At 35.7% G+C, this 17,932-nt stretch overlaps 2 protein-coding genes across 2 annotated transcripts in view; one reads left to right on the plus strand and one right to left on the minus strand.

The window, feature by feature from the left end:
* Positions 1 to 12,615, minus strand: part of LOC139102148 (odorant receptor 49b-like) — a 57,849-nt gene extending 45,234 nt beyond the window's left edge. Inside the window, exons 1-3 of the mRNA XM_070655862.1 lie at positions 10,672 to 12,615; positions 9,056 to 9,465; positions 8,832 to 8,931 (exon numbers count right to left, since the gene is read on the minus strand). Coding sequence (XP_070511963.1) covers positions 8,832 to 8,931; positions 9,056 to 9,465; positions 10,672 to 10,965 — 804 coding nt within the window. The 5' untranslated portion in view covers positions 10,966 to 12,615. The remainder of the gene's footprint in view (positions 1 to 8,831; positions 8,932 to 9,055; positions 9,466 to 10,671) is intronic.
* Positions 12,616 to 14,104: 1,489 nt separating this feature from the next.
* LOC139101652 (uncharacterized) lies at positions 14,105 to 17,712 on the plus strand. The gene is made up of 2 exons (XM_070654973.1): positions 14,105 to 16,912; positions 17,104 to 17,712. The coding sequence occupies exon 1, from the start codon at positions 14,107 to 14,109 to the stop codon at positions 15,778 to 15,780; it is 1,674 nt and encodes a 557-aa protein (XP_070511074.1). The 5' UTR covers positions 14,105 to 14,106; the 3' UTR covers positions 15,781 to 16,912; positions 17,104 to 17,712.
* The last annotated feature ends 220 nt before the right edge of the window (positions 17,713 to 17,932 follow it).

Here is a 17,932-nt window from a genome sequence, read left to right on the forward strand (position 1 = left end):
GAAACCTCTATTTTTACTGAAGCAGTTTTTATCTACATTTTTTTTGTAAAACAAATTGTTTTTAAGATAATAAATTGATAAGTAAAGAGATTTAATTCTAAGCCAGCTGCAAATTGATTCGTACACAAAGCGAACATAAGGCACGCACAGCTCGAAGAAAGTCACGAACATATGCTGATGCATATGTTAAAAAATAACGGACTTTTGACTCAATAAAGCTAAAAAGCCAACAGCGAAGCAATTCTAAAGCGTTAGGAAAAATACAAAGAATCTTGATCATTAGTTGACGTAACACTCTACAGGGTGTTTGATTTAAGGTTTCCTTCCCGGTAACTATAGATAGATATCGGGAATATAAATCGAAAAGTCAGATATCATTTAGTAAAATTCATAACCGTTATCGAGTAAGAAATTACTGAATTTTGACGAATTGACGCGGAGCACGTAATGAGTCGGGTGCGGCAGGTGAGAGCGGGTGGGCCTTAGGGAGAGAACGGGAGGTTAACACCGCGCGACAAATTTATCACACCACGCGTTAACTCCTTCCACCCCCACCCCACAATTGTCGCACGACGTTTAACCCCCGTGTACGGACTCCTCGTCGCGAAAGTCGTCATCGTTTCTTAACGTGCGACGCATTCTATCTCTTATGTCGTGTAACGCGTTTACGGCGTTTTGCAAAGGTTGTACGGTGGTCGGTTGCAGTGCTCGTTGTCCGGTTTGGCTATGAAACCACGAGCAATTCGCGATGCGGTGATGTACGTCTAGTTTGCTATCCGACATAGACCGGTCGGTTACAATTCAGTATAATTTGGACTTACATTAACGCTGTAATTAACATGTATAATCGGCTATACGGTTTGCTGCTTACTTGCTGTCCTCGTTGCTTCCTCACGCTGCTTGCGTTATACTCGGGCTGTGGACTGCTTTGTTGCTCTTCTTGTCGCGCTACTGAGCTGCGTAGATGCTGTTTCAGTCGTTTTGTATGTGCCTCGCTAATCTGCTTGGCTGCTTATTGTCCTCTCTGTCTCGCTGCTTGGCTGCTCTTCTTTGTAGTTTGTCGACAGCTTGTCTGGTTTGCTTCATCGCTCCGGATGTCGGATGTCTAGTTTATCGCTGATTTAAATTTTTCAGTTTTTCCTGACTGACCGTATTGTGATGATACTTTTGTTTAACAATTTGCTCTTTTTTGTTTCTTTGTTGCAGAGGTATTTATCCCATTCCCGGAGGAGTGAGCGGCGCTGAGCTTCTTAGAGGGCGGATCCTATCGCTGTCACCACTTTTGTTGCACCGCGGCCGGTGCACGGGGTCCGTCTTTCGGGGACCGTCGAGGCAGGGAGCGAAGTAAGGTCGCACCAGTTGATGTATTTTAATAATATATCTATTTGAGTTTTCGGGGACCGTCGAGGCAGAGGGCAAAGTAAGGTCGCACCAGTTGAATACTTTAGAAATATATCTACTTTAGTTCGTTTACAAAGTTTCATATTTAGTTATTATTTCCTACACTCCTTTTGTTTCGTGACACTAAGTCAACGCGCTACTTCATCTACGCGAGGTGCTATCGGGTCTGGTACGCGATCGGTCTCACGTTATGAGTGAATGATAATTATCGACTGCCCGCGGCGACAACTCGCGGGTATTTCACTACGACGCTGAACCTTCAGCGTCAGCAAGTTGCATGGCCGTAACTCGGTCACTCGGCCAATACAACCTCAGCGATTTCGGCAATAAGGTCTTGCAACCGTTCTTTTTTCTATTCATTCTTATTTATTGTTTGTTTTTGTTTTCTTTAATTAAAAATAGATTGCTGGTGTAGCATCACCTAATTTATGTTGCGAAGTATTGTGCCGAATTACTTATTATCTCGTTGTAACGAAGTTCGGGTTACAACATTTGATATTCTTAAAATTTTGACACATACACATAAGCTGCATAAACCAATATCTCTAGTTTAACAGTCGTGGAGGCCCCCAGGGTAGCTGAAATCCAACGTTAATAATTTATAATTGTGATTGTTATAAATTTAATAATTAACGTTAGATTCCAACCCCCCATGGGAATCTCCACAACTGTTAAACTAAATACATTGGTGTGCGTAGATTATGTGTGCGCGTCTAAATTAAAAATTAAAAAATGTATGCGTAAACAATGTACACGTGCAAGAGCAAAGTAGAAAAATACTTCCTTCATAATTAGCAATTTTCAAAAATTTATAACTTTGTTACTTATGCGATGACAAATTTAAACTTATAGATTTGTTTTCTACACCTCAAAATCTATGTGTAAAAAATGTTATAACTCTCAATTTTGTTGCTGTTTTGAAACATACATCAAAATAATATTTTGAAATGTAATAGTTTCTACACTTATAAATTTATTATCTTGAAAACGATTTGTCGTACGAAAGAAATATAGTAAACAAAAATGCTTATATTTTAATTTTTTCTAAAAAACAGCTAAAATATTTTACATTTTTTTACATTCACACATAAATTTTAGATATTTAAATGTAACCTGTTCGCGATTTAACGGGCCCGCTCAACGAGAGCGCACTTTTATTTAGTGTCGCGCGTAATTACGTGGTGGCACCACGTTACAGACCGGTAATTTATCGATGATTCGTGCCACATGGGGCATTCGCCGGTTCTAATCCTTCTTCTTGTTTCGGACGTTATAGTGTACACTCGGCTCTAGAATTCTCTTTGTATTTTTCGTTTGTTCTCTCATTGTGCTCATGGTGAATTGACCAGTAGTCAAGCGGCATTGCTCATCTAGGAGTGCGGAAATAACTATTTTGAACAATATAATAAGTCGGCTCACGTAAAACGACCGGATACAGTCTCACGGTCCGCGCACGCTGTAACAGCGTGCTCGGTCACGTGCTCACAGTGTTCTCGTACACCCGTTTGTATATACGAAATACGCCTCACGTTGTTTTAACAGTTCTCTAGTTTGCTTATCGTGACCACAGGTTTTTGCTCATTATTTACTCTGTTTAATTGGACCGCTCATTGACTTGTAATCACTTTCGCGAAGACGCAATCATCCCGGTGGCACGTGGCCCATTCCGGTCATCGGGTTGACTCGAGGCTTTTTGCCGGTACCGCGCTGCCCTTTCGACCAGGGGCATAAAACATCGTAACGAATTCTCTATCAGTAATTCTTCCCTTGAAAACACTTTACAAATTTTTTTGGAAGAGTTAAAAGAGCATATTTAAATATGTAAATGTATTAATTTTTGTAGAATTTAAAGTTGTATTTTAGACAGTGAGTTAAAAATTTGTTTCTTTCTTGATAAACTTGGGGAGCTCTAGTTTAAAGAAAAGGCATTTCCGAACATATGTTGATATGAAAGTTTCTTATTCTGCAATATAAAATAAGGCCTTAAACATACAGGGTGTTTCGGATCAATCGACTTTCCCAAAAAGGTTAGCTAAATCTCATGTAGGTAAGTCGAAAAGTCCAATTCCATTTTATAATTTTCGCGATAATAAGCGAGATATGGATTTGTTAAAATGTAATATTTTATTTTCGATTTCGGTGTCTCTTTCACAACGCGATAATTTTGACACATCGATTGGGCTATAGGCGAGGCTTCAGTGCACGCGAGCGAGGCGAGGAGACGACGCGAGAGCGACGCGAGGCGACTATGTACGCGAACGACACGAGGTTACGATATACGTGAGCGAAGTGAAATAACTACTCGCGAACGAGAACAACTTCTCATGTAATAATTTTACATTTTTACGGTAGAAACGCTATCGTTTCTACACTAACCTCTGAGGTAGATAGCTCAGTGCATTTTTTTCTAAAGTGGTATTCCCAGTAGGCCAAATCCACTTGAAAAGTTTAACGCAATAATTATTCCAAATGCCTCCCTTGTGCTTGTTGGCACAGTTCGGCTCTTTGAACAATTTGTTACGTTGCTTTTTCCGCCATATCAAGCGTGATCGTATGGAAGGTTTCTTGCACAATACCGGCAAAACGAGTTGTTTCTAGGAAAAATTTTATGGACGGAATCAAGCACCCTTACCCTAAACGAAGTATTTAACTCTAAGAATTTTATATTGTGGGACCACGAAAACCCGCGGGCCATTCGCCATGGCGCCTTCCAAATTCATTAGAAATGTTAATGTATAGGCAGAAATAATAGGAAGTAATTGTAAGTATTTTTAATAAGTAAAAATTCGTTTCATAAATATCCATATAAAATTAATAAATTTTTATTGGCATGTTTCAGATTGGGCCGTCCTTTCTCTTTTCACGCATTAGTGGCGAAATATACGTTGATTTTTTTAGAAAATTTATTACCCTTCTAGAGGACATTCTTTTTTCATTACGACACAACATGATTTTCCAGCAAGATGGCGCTCTACCTCATTTTTCCCGCCGCGCGCGAAATGTTTTAGATAATAATTTCCCGGACAGATGGATGAGGCGAGAAGAGCCAATTGCGTGGCAGACACGTTTCCCGGACATAAACATGTTGGATTATTTTGTTTGTGGTCATATTAAGGCAAAAATAGAAAATGTGCATGATTGTACAGTTGAGGAGGTCCGCGATGCAATTAAAACGGCCTTCCATACGATTACGCGTGGCATGATGGAAAAAGCAATGCAACAAATTGTACGAAGAGCAGAACTGTGCCGACAAATACAAGGGATGCACTTCAAACAATTATTGCGTTGAACTTTCCAAGTCGATTAGGACTTTAGGATTAGGACTACTGGGGATACCACTTAAAAGAAACGCGCTGAGCTATCTGTTGTAACCCGACAGCGCACGCTGGTCATTGACCACCAAGCGCGACACATTTTTAAACACAACTCAGCAGATTACCAAACTGTTGGAATCTGCTGAGCTCAAGAATCCGTCTTGTCAGCCTTTCGACATCACGCGCTATCAGCAGAAGGCAGTAGGGCACGCGGCCACTTCCTTCTGCTATTTCGCTGACAAGACCAAAAATAATAATATATAATGCACGAGCTCCGAAGCTCGTGCAAGTCAGTTCGGGAGTTCGAGGTAGCGACTCGTAACTCCATCACCGAAACATTAAGGAGAAATAAATCCATTACTATACTTTGTACAACTAAGTATATATTTATTCACTCCACCGTACACCGACTACACTGAAAAGTGTAATATTCGGAGGACGGACCCCGTGCACCGCTCGGGTGCAACATATCTATCTCAGAAGGTAGTGTGGAAACGATAGCGTTTCTACCGTAAAAATGTAAAATAATTACACGAGAAATTGGAAGTTGTTCTCGTGTTCGCGAGTAGTCATTTCACTTCGCTCACGTACATCGTCGCCTCGTGTCGTTCGCGTACATAGTTGCCTCACGTCGCTCGCGCATTATCTTCTCGCATCGCTCGCGTACACTAAGGCCTCGCTTATAGCCCAATCGATGTGTCAAAATTGTCGCATGGTGGGAAAGGTACTGATGTTCCACCCGAAATCGATAATAAAATATTACCATTTAACAAGTCCATATCTCGCCTATTATCGCAAAAATTGTAAAATGGTATTAGACTTTTCAACTTACCTACATGAAATCTAGCTACCTTTTTCAGGAAAGTTTATTGATTCGAAACACCCTGTATTTGCATTATATCTGGTATACTTTATATATTTTGTTAATTTTATTATATGTTATAAAAGGACCGGAACAGCAGAATAACTCTAAAAATATAAGTTGTACAAAAAATCTAAGTACTGAGTTATTATGTTTTTTCTTGGCAATTTGATAGTGACTTTAAATTTGATCTGGACAATGATCTACAAAGTTATTTCAAAGTTAAGTTATTTTTTGTAATAGGATTTTTGCTATACTTTTACTTTCAGAAATGAAAAAAACGGAATATTTTACATTTAGATATAATCTTGAACATCACCAAATTTGACATCTAAAGATCTTACGAAAATCAAACACTTGTTTTAGACAAAAAATACAAATAACTAAAAAAATTTATCTATTAAGGAGAAATTTTGCGTAAAAGATTGTGAACGTTAACGAGAGACTCATATTTTTCGAGTTACTCTACAGTTGTGGTATTTTTATAACATCTTGTATAATCAACAAAATATATTGGAAGTTTTAAATGCGCACAGTGTAAAACAGATACCACCAATTCGATTGCTTAGTTATAGTATAGGTGTGGACGCCGATTCCTCCGAACCCCAACAGATGCCGACAGCAACCGTCTTACCAACCAGTCGGCGCCGCAAACAGATCCTAGTTCGTCGCCCGGACTTTTGATTCGGTCTCATCATTTCCTAGTAACAGCTCTGGCCTAAAAACAGAACCTTCTAGAAAGCTTGCATCACCCTAGATTTCTACCCTGCTGATGTAGGAATGACTAATTTCTGGAGATATCGGAACAAAGAAAGATAAGAAGACAAAAAACCTGATGTCTCATTAGCATCGAGCGATCATCAAGCACGCCAGTAGTTGCCTGTTCAGTTTCTCGCTCGCGTTGAGGAAGCCTTTACGATTTATTATTTGCATTATATCAAAACTCGTTTAGTACTTTAATTTTGTAACTCTTAATTTGGTGTTTCATTATACGGATTTATTTAATATACTGTTTCTTTATTTCTTTCGGCGACCCGACTCCTCGTCTTCGCCGTTTGTCTTCACTGAAATGCGCGGTTCTTGCTTTCCGCGTAGTGGAACGCTAAATAAGTACTGTGATATAGCGGCACGCTTGACAAACCTCCGAAAATTAAGAGTGGGTAGAAAATCTCCGGAGGGTCCGTGGATTTTTTAAAATTTTTTATTTAATTTAATTTTTTGTTTGTTTACTGGGAGTCATATTTTGTTTTATATCACGTCTTGCGGGAGCTATTCATCAAGACAGCAGGCATCCAGAAAGGGACCGTTGACATGGACCAGAGAAAACCGAGAAAAGACAGAATAGAGAAGCGATCGGGCGAAAGTACCGACAGCTTTAAGAAGAGAACATAATTACCTGGGGCCGCGCGTGCAACTTGATCCGGAAAAAAGACGAGTAATGGCAGTCGGGGGTGTTCAGAACAGGAGACCATCCGCCTGATAGGTCACCGGGAAAAGCAGAAACAACAGAGTAATCCCGCATAGAAAGCTGCCAGCCGCACGGGAGCGACGCGGCTAAATTCGAAAGTTGCGTCAAACTCGCGATTGGCGCGCAATAAAAGCGCCAATCAATTAGTTACTGAAAATTTTTCACGAGGACAACGGTGTTCAAAAAAAAAAACAAGCCGTGACATCACTCGTGTAAAATACGCAAAATCCCATGTGGAGTGAGGAAAAGCCAGGCCTTCTGCCGAAATCGATCGCGATCCTCGTTTTCTTCCGTGCAAAACGACTTCCGGTGTGAATCGACAGCAACAACTAAAAAAAAAAAAAATGGCGAGAGAGAATCAAAACGAGCAAACTGCAGTGTGAGAACGAGAGCAATGACGAAGTCGACAGCAGCTAGAAGACAATTAGTTTTCAGTGAGGTAGACCATGCACATCTTCGATTAAATTGTGTAAAGCCTTCCATATCTCGAGAAAGCAGACATGCGATTGAACGTTGCCGGACCATGTTGTCGCGGGGCCATTCGGGACTCTCAAGGTCAACGGTGATTCCGCAATTTGGAATCTACTCGCAATTTATTTGGTGTGGTTCGAATTTGACGGTCTGACACTTGCAAATACTTGACATGATTTGTTGTAATAAAGTGTCTAGATCTCTGAGGATCGCATTCGTGTATGCGCACGGAAAACCTTCGACGATGGCCGATTGGAGATATTTTGCGACCAAAGAATTAGGACAACGGGCGACATTTTCGCAGTATTTTTTGCTCAGACTTGCCACGTATTTAGTCACCGCGTGACTAGAACACAAAAACGTTAAAGAACGGTTTGCATAAAAAAGGGGCCTCGCTTGTTATAAAGTTTTTCGTGTTTTTTCAATGTTGTAAATAGCTGTCTAATTCAAGAATTGTATCATATTGCTTGCATTTTTGTGTATAAGTTACGGACCCATGAGCGTCGGTCCATCTTCTTTTCTACAGATAATTTTTTGTTCACATTTAGTTGAATAATAAAGCGTATTATTTTGTTATTGTTAATTTTGTATGGTGATATATCACGGAATAACGATTCTCTTGTCAACGAGTTCTCCCTGTCTAACTTCGTTCCTCTCGGGTGAACTAGCGCTCGCACGCGGTAAAGGCGGCACTTAATGTTTCCTAACGGACTTTTAGCGTAAATTTCGATTCAAGATCGGCATGGCAGGGTCCTCTAGCCTGGTGCCCAATCTCTTGAGATTTAGTACAGTCGTAGTCAGAAAGATTGCAACACCTTTCAATTTTAATGATTTTAAGAACACGCATAAAGAAACAGAATGTGAATCGTTACGTTCATTCATGTGCAATACATAGATATGTTTATACCTATGTATTACACATGAAAGAATGTAGCGGTTCGCATTCTCTGTTATAAATTCGTGTTTCTAACTTCAAATGTTGCAACCTTTCTGACCATGACTGTACACCGTATCTTCACTCACTGCGACTCGCAAGACTCACCATTTATTCTTACCGCTACCTTTTGTGTTACACAAACGAACGCAAATTGATAGATCCGCGCTCTTTTTGATCGCAATTTCTTTTCGACTTTCCGTCAGGAGTAACAAAGGAAAGATATATTATGACAGTACAATTAGGATAAATCTATATAATCTAATTTGCGGTGTCCGTTTTACACTGTACGTATTTAAAGTTCACTCACATCAATATAATAATCAATGTAATAACTATGTGAAATTATACTTACTGTAATAAATGTGAAATTATACTTACTGTAATAAAAATAAGACCAAATACTATCAACGACACAGTACTGAAAAATACAGTTACCAATGCAAAAGGACGAACTGTAAGAGCTACTTCTCCTGCATACCTAAAATCGCATTAAAAAAAATGTATTTTTTACATAAATTAATATCTAAAATAGTAAAAGATACATGAAATAACAACTGAAATATTTATTACATATATATAAGCGTTGTAAAACATTGCCGTACTCAAGTAATTGTTGATGTTTTTTGATGCACTTCACGAAATCATAGATACTTGTAATTGTTCGTAGTTCTTCACTCAGCAATTTAAATCTTGCTGATGCCAGCCAGAGCAAAAGCGCCATAAAAGAATTCACACACAAATGCGCAGCTATGAACAAGCCAACCACAATTTGATGTATATACGTAATACTCCTTAACGGCTGATGAGACACATCGAATGGAAAGTCGGCAGGTGCCGGAAGCGGTTCGTCCAGTACAATAGGGCCCGCAAAAAGTCCAAACAGGCTCAAATAGAATAAACTTATACAGAAACCATAAAAGTTGGAATATTTATCAACATACTCTTGCTGAACAATTATTTCTTCATGTGGTTTCATTAGTTCACAAAATTTTTCCATTTCAAGGGTAACGCACTACAATTTAGTAAAATGTTGTACTATTTTGTCTAATAACGTATAATAACGCACGAAAGAAACGTTTGTTTTATCGAATGAAAATACAGTCACATAAAATTACAAATAGCAGATCGGAATTAAAACGAAATTGTTCGGATCAATTTTGTAATTTATAAAAGTTAAGACAATGCTAACCAATTAGAACTGCTTAATAACGTACAACTCTCTTATAGGAAATATTATTATTGTTCAGTATTCTCTTAAAAGGATTCTGGAGTGAACAACAAACTTGCAGTTATTTATCGTAAGGAGAAAAATTAAAATTGTGGGTTCAAGCGAAAGCTATAAACAAATTCTATTTATGTTACTCATAAGGAATTTGTCTTTTTCAAATTGACAATGCCATTTAGTTAAAAACGTTGTATCTAATTTTTGTACGTAATTCTTGACATCTGTACCCTAAAAAATCAATAACAGCTTTTTCGTCTGAATGCGTTACAAAAAACTTTAAAAAAATTTTTTGTTTTCTAAGGTTATAAACTTACCTTTGAATGCATCATAACTAATAGTTTTATGAGATGATAACTTGTCGAAAATTAAAAAATATTTTTATTTTTAGCTTAAACTCAGTCTGCAGACTGTGATAGTGTGTATGTTTTAAACATGGTATATATTATGTAAGTTTGTTAAATATTGTCAAAGAAATGTGTTTACAAAATTTGGTTAGTAATTTACTTAACTTTAGGATCTCTTTAAAGTGCTGCGCATATTTACTGCAGTTAAATTTTGTTTTTTTTTGCGTGCGATATTGGTTTATCTAAAAGTAAGGTTTTCTAAGTTCGTACCGAACATTGTATGTTGAAATTATTCTAAGGTGAGCGGTCCGATATCTGTTCACTCCGCTTTCGTTGTTTTTGTTTGCTAAATGCTACTAAAGTATAATCTCTTGAAATCAAATACAACTTAAGTAAAAATTCACACTCTGCGTGATTAATTAGCATGAACAATTTCGTTTTAGTTCTGTTTCACTGTTCTAACTTCATATGACCGTACCTTTATTCCAATTGCACACAGTGTAAAATGGATCACCAATTAGATTACATAAATTTATCTTAATTATATCTAACGAAATAATTTGATTGGTGATATCCGTTTTAAACTATGCATAGTGTAATCTAGGATCATCTCGTTTTATTACTCATAAATTGTATCTGCATTAATTACTTGTAATCGTTTATAAATAACTAGATGACATAGTATGTTACCAATAACATGGCTACAAGGAAACAGGCCCAGCGATGATTTTATAGCAAGATCGAGGTCATTATGGTTCTTAACAAGAGCAAATATCATTGATGCTAGTACGGCTATAGTGAGTAATATACAGACGTACTGATACAGTTTCATGCTCAGCATTTTGCGTTTGCTGGCATTTTGCGATAGCGGCCAAAACCATATAACGAACAAACTCAACTTTACAACAGCAACCGCCTTTTTTAACGTTACTTTTCCCTGCATGCTTTTATTTAAATTACGTACGCAAGTGCGTAAAAATATATGGCTTATATTATTACTTGAGAATTGTTTCTCGCGTTGTTGAACAATCTACAATTCGAAGAACGTGCAGTAAAATGGTAGAATTAAAATGCCAAGTCTAATTTAAAAGCTGCACTTGAAAATTTTTTTCACGCAAGATATTATCGTAATTCGTATTCTTCATATTCTCATAAAATATGAATTGGTTGAAAGTAAGAAAAAAAAGATATATGCCGCAGTTATCTCTGGCATAAAATAAGTTCGCTTATATTGTGGAAAGTTAAGTTAAGTTACTATTTTGTGCTAAAATGTCGGTTGAGAAAGTACAAAATAGCTGTGCGGTATTAAGTTTTCTTCTACCATTAAGTGGCGTAAACGGTAATAATTTATTCCATATTTAGAACGAGAAATGGAAAACGTAATATTGTATAGCAGCTGCTTCCGACATTATTGAAACATTAATGATCTTCTAACATACATTGTTGAAATAAGTGAAAAGTGAAAGTTTTCTTTTACTCGCACCTACTGTTTAAATTTATACGATAAAATTTTCTTTTATTAATTAATTTTTATCTGCAAATTTTTTTAAACTATTAATTATTATCTTTCTTTATATTTGATTTAATAATTCTAATATTATAATTAAACATAAAACTTTTAATGTGATACAGAGTAAGTCACGAGAAGCAAAACACCTAACAAGGGAACATCGCGAAGCGGCACATATTCAATTTTAAGGTAAAACCAATCCTTAAAGTGAAAAAGGCATTTAATTTTTTTTATATATCTCGGAAATTATTTGAAATATTGAATAATAATATATTTAAAAGTTTCATTATAAGAACACTTCTATTTAACTGCATTTAACAGATTACGTGTGAATTTAAGTCCCGGATGGACGGGACAACGCGGTATCTCCACGAGAGGCTTGAGTCAACTTCAATGGCAAGAATTTGCCGTGTACCAACGAGGCGATTGATTACACGTGACAAACTGAGACGACGATAAATAAGCTGACCGTAATTACAAAATGCGCGGTGAGCGAACCCGAGAAAAGACAATGAGCGAGGCGATGAGCTTTGTCATATCCGTATAGTGAGCGCACGTTCCGGAACGTCTTGAGCACGTGGTGAGCGAGCGGAAACTTGTGATAGGCGTGAGCCCACTGTAAGTTTGATCCGTATGTGAGCGGACCGTTTCTCAATTAGTTGAGCAAAGTTCACGGAACTCCTTTACTGAGCGGTACCGATTGATCTATGATCACTTTACTTTAACACAATTACGAACAAAACCATGAGCTACCAAAAACATCGTGTGATCGCTAGGACGTACGGAACAAAGAAAAGGAATCGAGCCGGCAAGCGCCGCACATGGCGCAGCTGATAAGCAAATTTACGGGTTTGAGACGTAATGCCATCGTGACAATAGGCGGGCACAATGATAACCACGCGTAATGCGAAATAGAGAGCGCGGCCCCTTTGAGCAAGCCCATCAAATCCCGAACATTGCATTAACAAAAAAATTTTTTTTAATATTTTCCAGAAAAAATTAGGGTAACAGTGCCAAATACTAAACATTTTTTATCGAAACAACAGAAATACATTTGATGTAAATTAATTTTTTAAATTAAAGAGCGGTTACAAGCAAGTAGGGAATAAATACGTATTCTAATCCTTAGGGCAATGAGCGGGGCGGGGGACGGGAGAAGAAGGATCTACGGCAAGAGGAGCGCGGGGAGGGGAAATCTCACTGGCGTAGAGACGAAGGATTGTGAATACGATTGATTCACTTCCTCTCTTTTTTTCTCTTTATGTCTCCACGCCGATGAGTTCTCTCTCCACAGTTTTCTAACCGTACACTGTTAATCATGTATCGCCTAGTACCGCCAAATTCGAGGTACAAATTCAAATATTTTTGGAGGTACTAAAAAATTTCGAGGTACACGATGATACGAGATACTTTTCGCGATACATTAGCACGAGGTACGAGATGCACGAGATACATTATACATATAATGATATTTGGAGGTACTTTCTTTAAAAACTCGCGGTACTTTTTTTCGGAGGTACATATTTTCTCGAATATTTCGCGATACATTACATTGGAGGTACGTATCGCCATACGTGTACCGCCAAATTTAAAATAATATCGCCAAGACGGAAAATGTATCGCCAAGACGACAGAACAAGCGCGTCTTAATTCGCGTAACGCGATTGTTTTATATGCTGCACGCTTGCAGCCTGTCTGTCGAGAGCAGTTGCTTATATAATAACGCATGTGATAAAAGTTTTTTGTTATCCATATACATATAATGGATAAATCGGTTCTAACCAACATCGATATCCGCGGTGTGCAACGTGGCATGTGTAATGATACTCATTGCGAATGTACCGAGTACATTCGTAAATGTAACGGATCTACGCCGGAATCTTATTTATTATGTTTGTACTGCGGTCATTCACCGATGAAACATGTACATTTAAATAAGAATGAAAGAAGTACGATAAATAATGCAGGTAAGTTTGAACATCCCATGAATTTCTCTCTCTCTCTCTCTCTGTCTCTCTGCTCGCTCTCTCCGCGCGCTCTTCCTCTCTCTTTCTCTCTACTTATGCGTTATAATTTTCAGCACCTACATTTGAAACAACAGGATCTTTTGATTTTGTTAAACCTCCTGATAATACTGCGTCAAATGTATTACCGTTAACTAATATTGTTTATGAAAATAACAACGGTAAAATATATCTGGATATGTCGAATGCTTGCACCAGTGCACCTGAAATTTCCCAGTGGGACAACAGTGTGATGCCAGGACCGTCTACGTCGGGATCAGTTTTAACTGACTATCCGAATATTGAAAATAAGAACAGTACTTCTGAGTGTATGACAGAAACAGAGTCCACAATTCAAAATTCTGAAGAAACGTCACTTGTAACAAATAATGCATTAAACGGATCGCAACCTGCATTGCCAAATAACGAGCAGGTAAAGTTAAATGACTCTAAAGTTATACATTTTTGCAAAGAATGTAACTTTATAACAATAAGATTAGCAACATTTAAATATCATTATCAAAATATTCATAAAAAAAAAGGTACATTAATTTGTACTAAATGTAATGATATGTGTTTTAATTTTGCTCGTTATACTCGACATTGCGTCAATTGCTCATTTGTTAGTAAATCAATTTCTTTTAATGAGATTATGTCTAATGAATTTAATCTTAGTAATTTCAATAATGATGAGTATATCAATGAAAGTGACACGCGCAGTAATATCAGTGAGTATAATGTTTTTAATAATGATGAACAACTTTTAAGTAATCTATGTCGGGAACTAGAGGGTAAACATAGAGCAACAAAGTGTCTTATTGATGATGTCGTAAAACACTTTCAAGTAATAGTACAAAGTAAGGGATTAGATATTAATATTACTAACTTCATATCTGATAAAAAACGTAAACAAGTATACGAAAATAATGGCTTATACCTTCCTCCTAAGTCGATTGCTCTTGAATCATCGAACACTGCTTATTTTGTACCATTTCAGAAACTCTTAGAGTTTCTTCTTCAGAATGATAAAATTGCAGAATGGTTTTGCAAACCATATAAATCATCAAGTCCTGATGGAATTCTGATGGATTTTTGTGATGGCATTAGATTCGAGAAGCATCCATTTGTCCGTAAACAATTAAATAATACTTTGTATTTAATGTTATATAATGATGAAGTGGAACTTACTAATCCACTTGGCATGAAAAAGCATAATAGAGGAAAATTATGCTTTTTTTATTTAATATTTCTAAATATACCTGTTCATTTAAGATCTAAATTATTTCATATCCATTTGCTTGCAGTTGGACAGAGTAGTCATTTAAAATCTAATGCAGCAAAAGAAAAGTTACTCTCTGATTTTCTGTCAACTTTAAATGAACTTTCTAGTGAACGTGGTTTTACTATACGGACAAAACATGGGGAAGAGACATTTTATGCAAGTTTACTTGTTTATACAGGGGACGCATTGGCTTGTCATAATATTGCAGGTTTTAAACAAAGCTTTTCTAAGTATGTCAAAATGCCATGTCGCACATGCAAAGCTGAGACCTCTAACTTTCCATTTCTTTTCTCGCACGCGCAGTGTAAATTACGCTCTGAAGAAGAAATTATTGAATTTAATAAGCAGTTTAAAAATTGCAAAACGGATCTTGAGAAACTGCAATTACAAAATCAATATCAAATGAAATCAGACTCATTTTTAGTTGATCGAGTGCCATTTTTTTTATTAATGAAAGATTTGCTTTATGATCCTATGCATATTTTATTTGAAGGTGTTTGCAATCGCGAAATAACTTTATTTTTAAAAGAATGTATTCGTAAGAAACATTTATTTACTAGAAAACGTTTGAATAATTGCTTGATTAACTTAAAATTTCATTATTCTGTAGATACTAGCTTGTATCCAAACCCTTTTCCAATAGATTTACAATATACGGCTTCAGCCAGTTCATGTATGAATTTCATATTACATTTACCGTTTATTTTATATCCTCTTATATCTAACCATAAAACTATTCTTTCCGGATATTTAGATTGCCTTATTCTTTTGTGTCAAATAGTTCAAATTGTAATTTCACCCGTTCTTGAAGCATCCACAGTTATATATTTGGAAGAAATTGTTTCGCAACATCATGAAAAATTTGTAGAGTGTTACGGTGGTGAAAATATATCTCCTAAGCTTCATATGCTTATTCATTTGGTCGAGCAAATAAAGTTACATGGTCCACTTCGGCATCATTGAACTTTTCGCTTAGAAAGTAAAAACGCTGTGTCGAAAGCTAAAAAATTTTTCAATTTCAAGAATCTTTCGTTTTCTGTTGCTGAATTTTTACAAATGAACCAGTCTTTTAATATGTGGGATGCTTCAAGTAAACACATGAAAATATCCTTCAAAAGTGGTAATCGTAGTGGTGAAACATTCCCTTTATCATGCAATGTATTACGCAAAACGGGTTGTTCTAATAGTTTACATAACGAAAATGACAACGTAATGGCATCTATTATTGAAAGTGTAACATTGGATGAAGTACGATTTCGCCGTGGAGATATAATTGTTTTTGAACTGTGTAATACTTTCTACGTAGGAAATGTTATCAATATTTTGGAGTATGACGAAAAGATTTTCTTTGTATGCTTCCCATGTGTTTTGACCTTTTATGTGAAATATATGAATGCATTTAAATTGAAAGAAAATAATTCTTCCGTAATAGTTTACTCAAAACAATTATTGTCTCCATGGCCACTATTTAAGTATAAAATAGATAACGAAACGTATATAATTTTTAAACACATTAGAAATGCAGAAATTTTATATGAATAAAATTATGTGTGATATGGGATGACATGTTATATGTATATATTTTGTAATATAATGTATATATTTAATTATTTTTTTTTATTAGATTATTTTTCGTTACTTACAATTTAATCTAATTGTTTCACTTATGTATATATATGTACATAATGTAGTTATTGAATGCTAAAGAAGATGAATACAATTTTCCACTGCCAAACTTTTCAAATATGGTGCAACCTCTGCTTCTTGGTAACGTTAACACCAATCAAGAACAGCACGATTTGTCTTATCAAATGAAAAGCGAATTGGTTCATTACATAAGGTATGGATTTTGCTTTTTTGCTAATTTTTTTTTTGTTTTATGTTCCTGTTTATATACATTTTCACTATTTTTTAATTTAAAATTATATTTTTTAGAGAAAATAATGTGTTGAAATTGCCACCTGATCAAAAGTTGGATGTCTATAATAAAAAAATGTATAGAATGCTTGGAATAACATTGGCAAAGAAATATCCTCAAATGTTATGGGACACTCCGTCTACTCGTTCTAAGAAAATGAAGAATACACAAATCTGGGTATGTTAATATAAATATTTTTACTCAATACTATTTTATAATATTTTTTACGTATGTACATATATATATATATATATATATATATATATATATATATATATATATATATATATATATATATAACAGTAAAATGTTAATGAAATTAATGCAGGTAGGCTCAATTTTCACAAACTAAATATTTTATTTTACAGAGCACATTTATTCGTCGTGTTAGTTTAAGACTAAAACAAAAAATTAACAGAGATAAAAAGGTTAATTCCAAATTACAAAATACATCTAACATAACTGACAATGAGATTGTTAATGAAGAGGAAATGGATTTAACTGTAGAAGATGCTCAAAAGGAACTAACGGTAATTATAATTTCTATCATTTATAATACAATACATTACAGAAGAAAAACTATTTTTTTTATTGCAGCTTTTATCAAATACGTTCCACCAAACTGTGGATTATATAACACTATATTCGAGATTACGAATTCTTCTTAAAAAAACTGCACCGGAACGCACTGAGTGTACACAACTTCCGCCTTATTTTCTCGTGCAGGAAGGTGTAAGTATTATACAATGATGACGTTTTAGTTATATGTACAAAGATTTTATATTTAAATAATATTTTTATATATTTTTTAGCTCAGCATAGAACTGGAAATTAGAACTGAGCAAACAATTTCGACACTTGTAAATAAAATAGACACAAGCGTTAAAAAATATTTTCAAACGGACGGTAATCAGGAGAAAACAATTAAAGATTTAGAAAACGATTTAAAATACTCTCGTAGTATTTACAATTTCATCTGTACTGTAAGTAAAAATTTTAATCTATATATATGGAAATTTAATTTACTTTAGTAATATTTTTTTACAAGTAATACATTTTTGTTTTTCACAGACTGATAAAGAGTTGTCTCAAAAGACACTAGGTCCAAATGTAATATTTAATCCAGCAAAGAACATTAAAAAAATTGTATGTTCGCTAGATGAAGAAGTAATACTCGACAACGATTGCTCCATGACC

The sequence above is a fragment of the Cardiocondyla obscurior genome, linkage group LG04 (assembly GCF_019399895.1).
Source record: "Cardiocondyla obscurior isolate alpha-2009 linkage group LG04, Cobs3.1, whole genome shotgun sequence".
NCBI lineage: Eukaryota > Metazoa > Arthropoda > Insecta > Hymenoptera > Formicidae > Cardiocondyla > Cardiocondyla obscurior.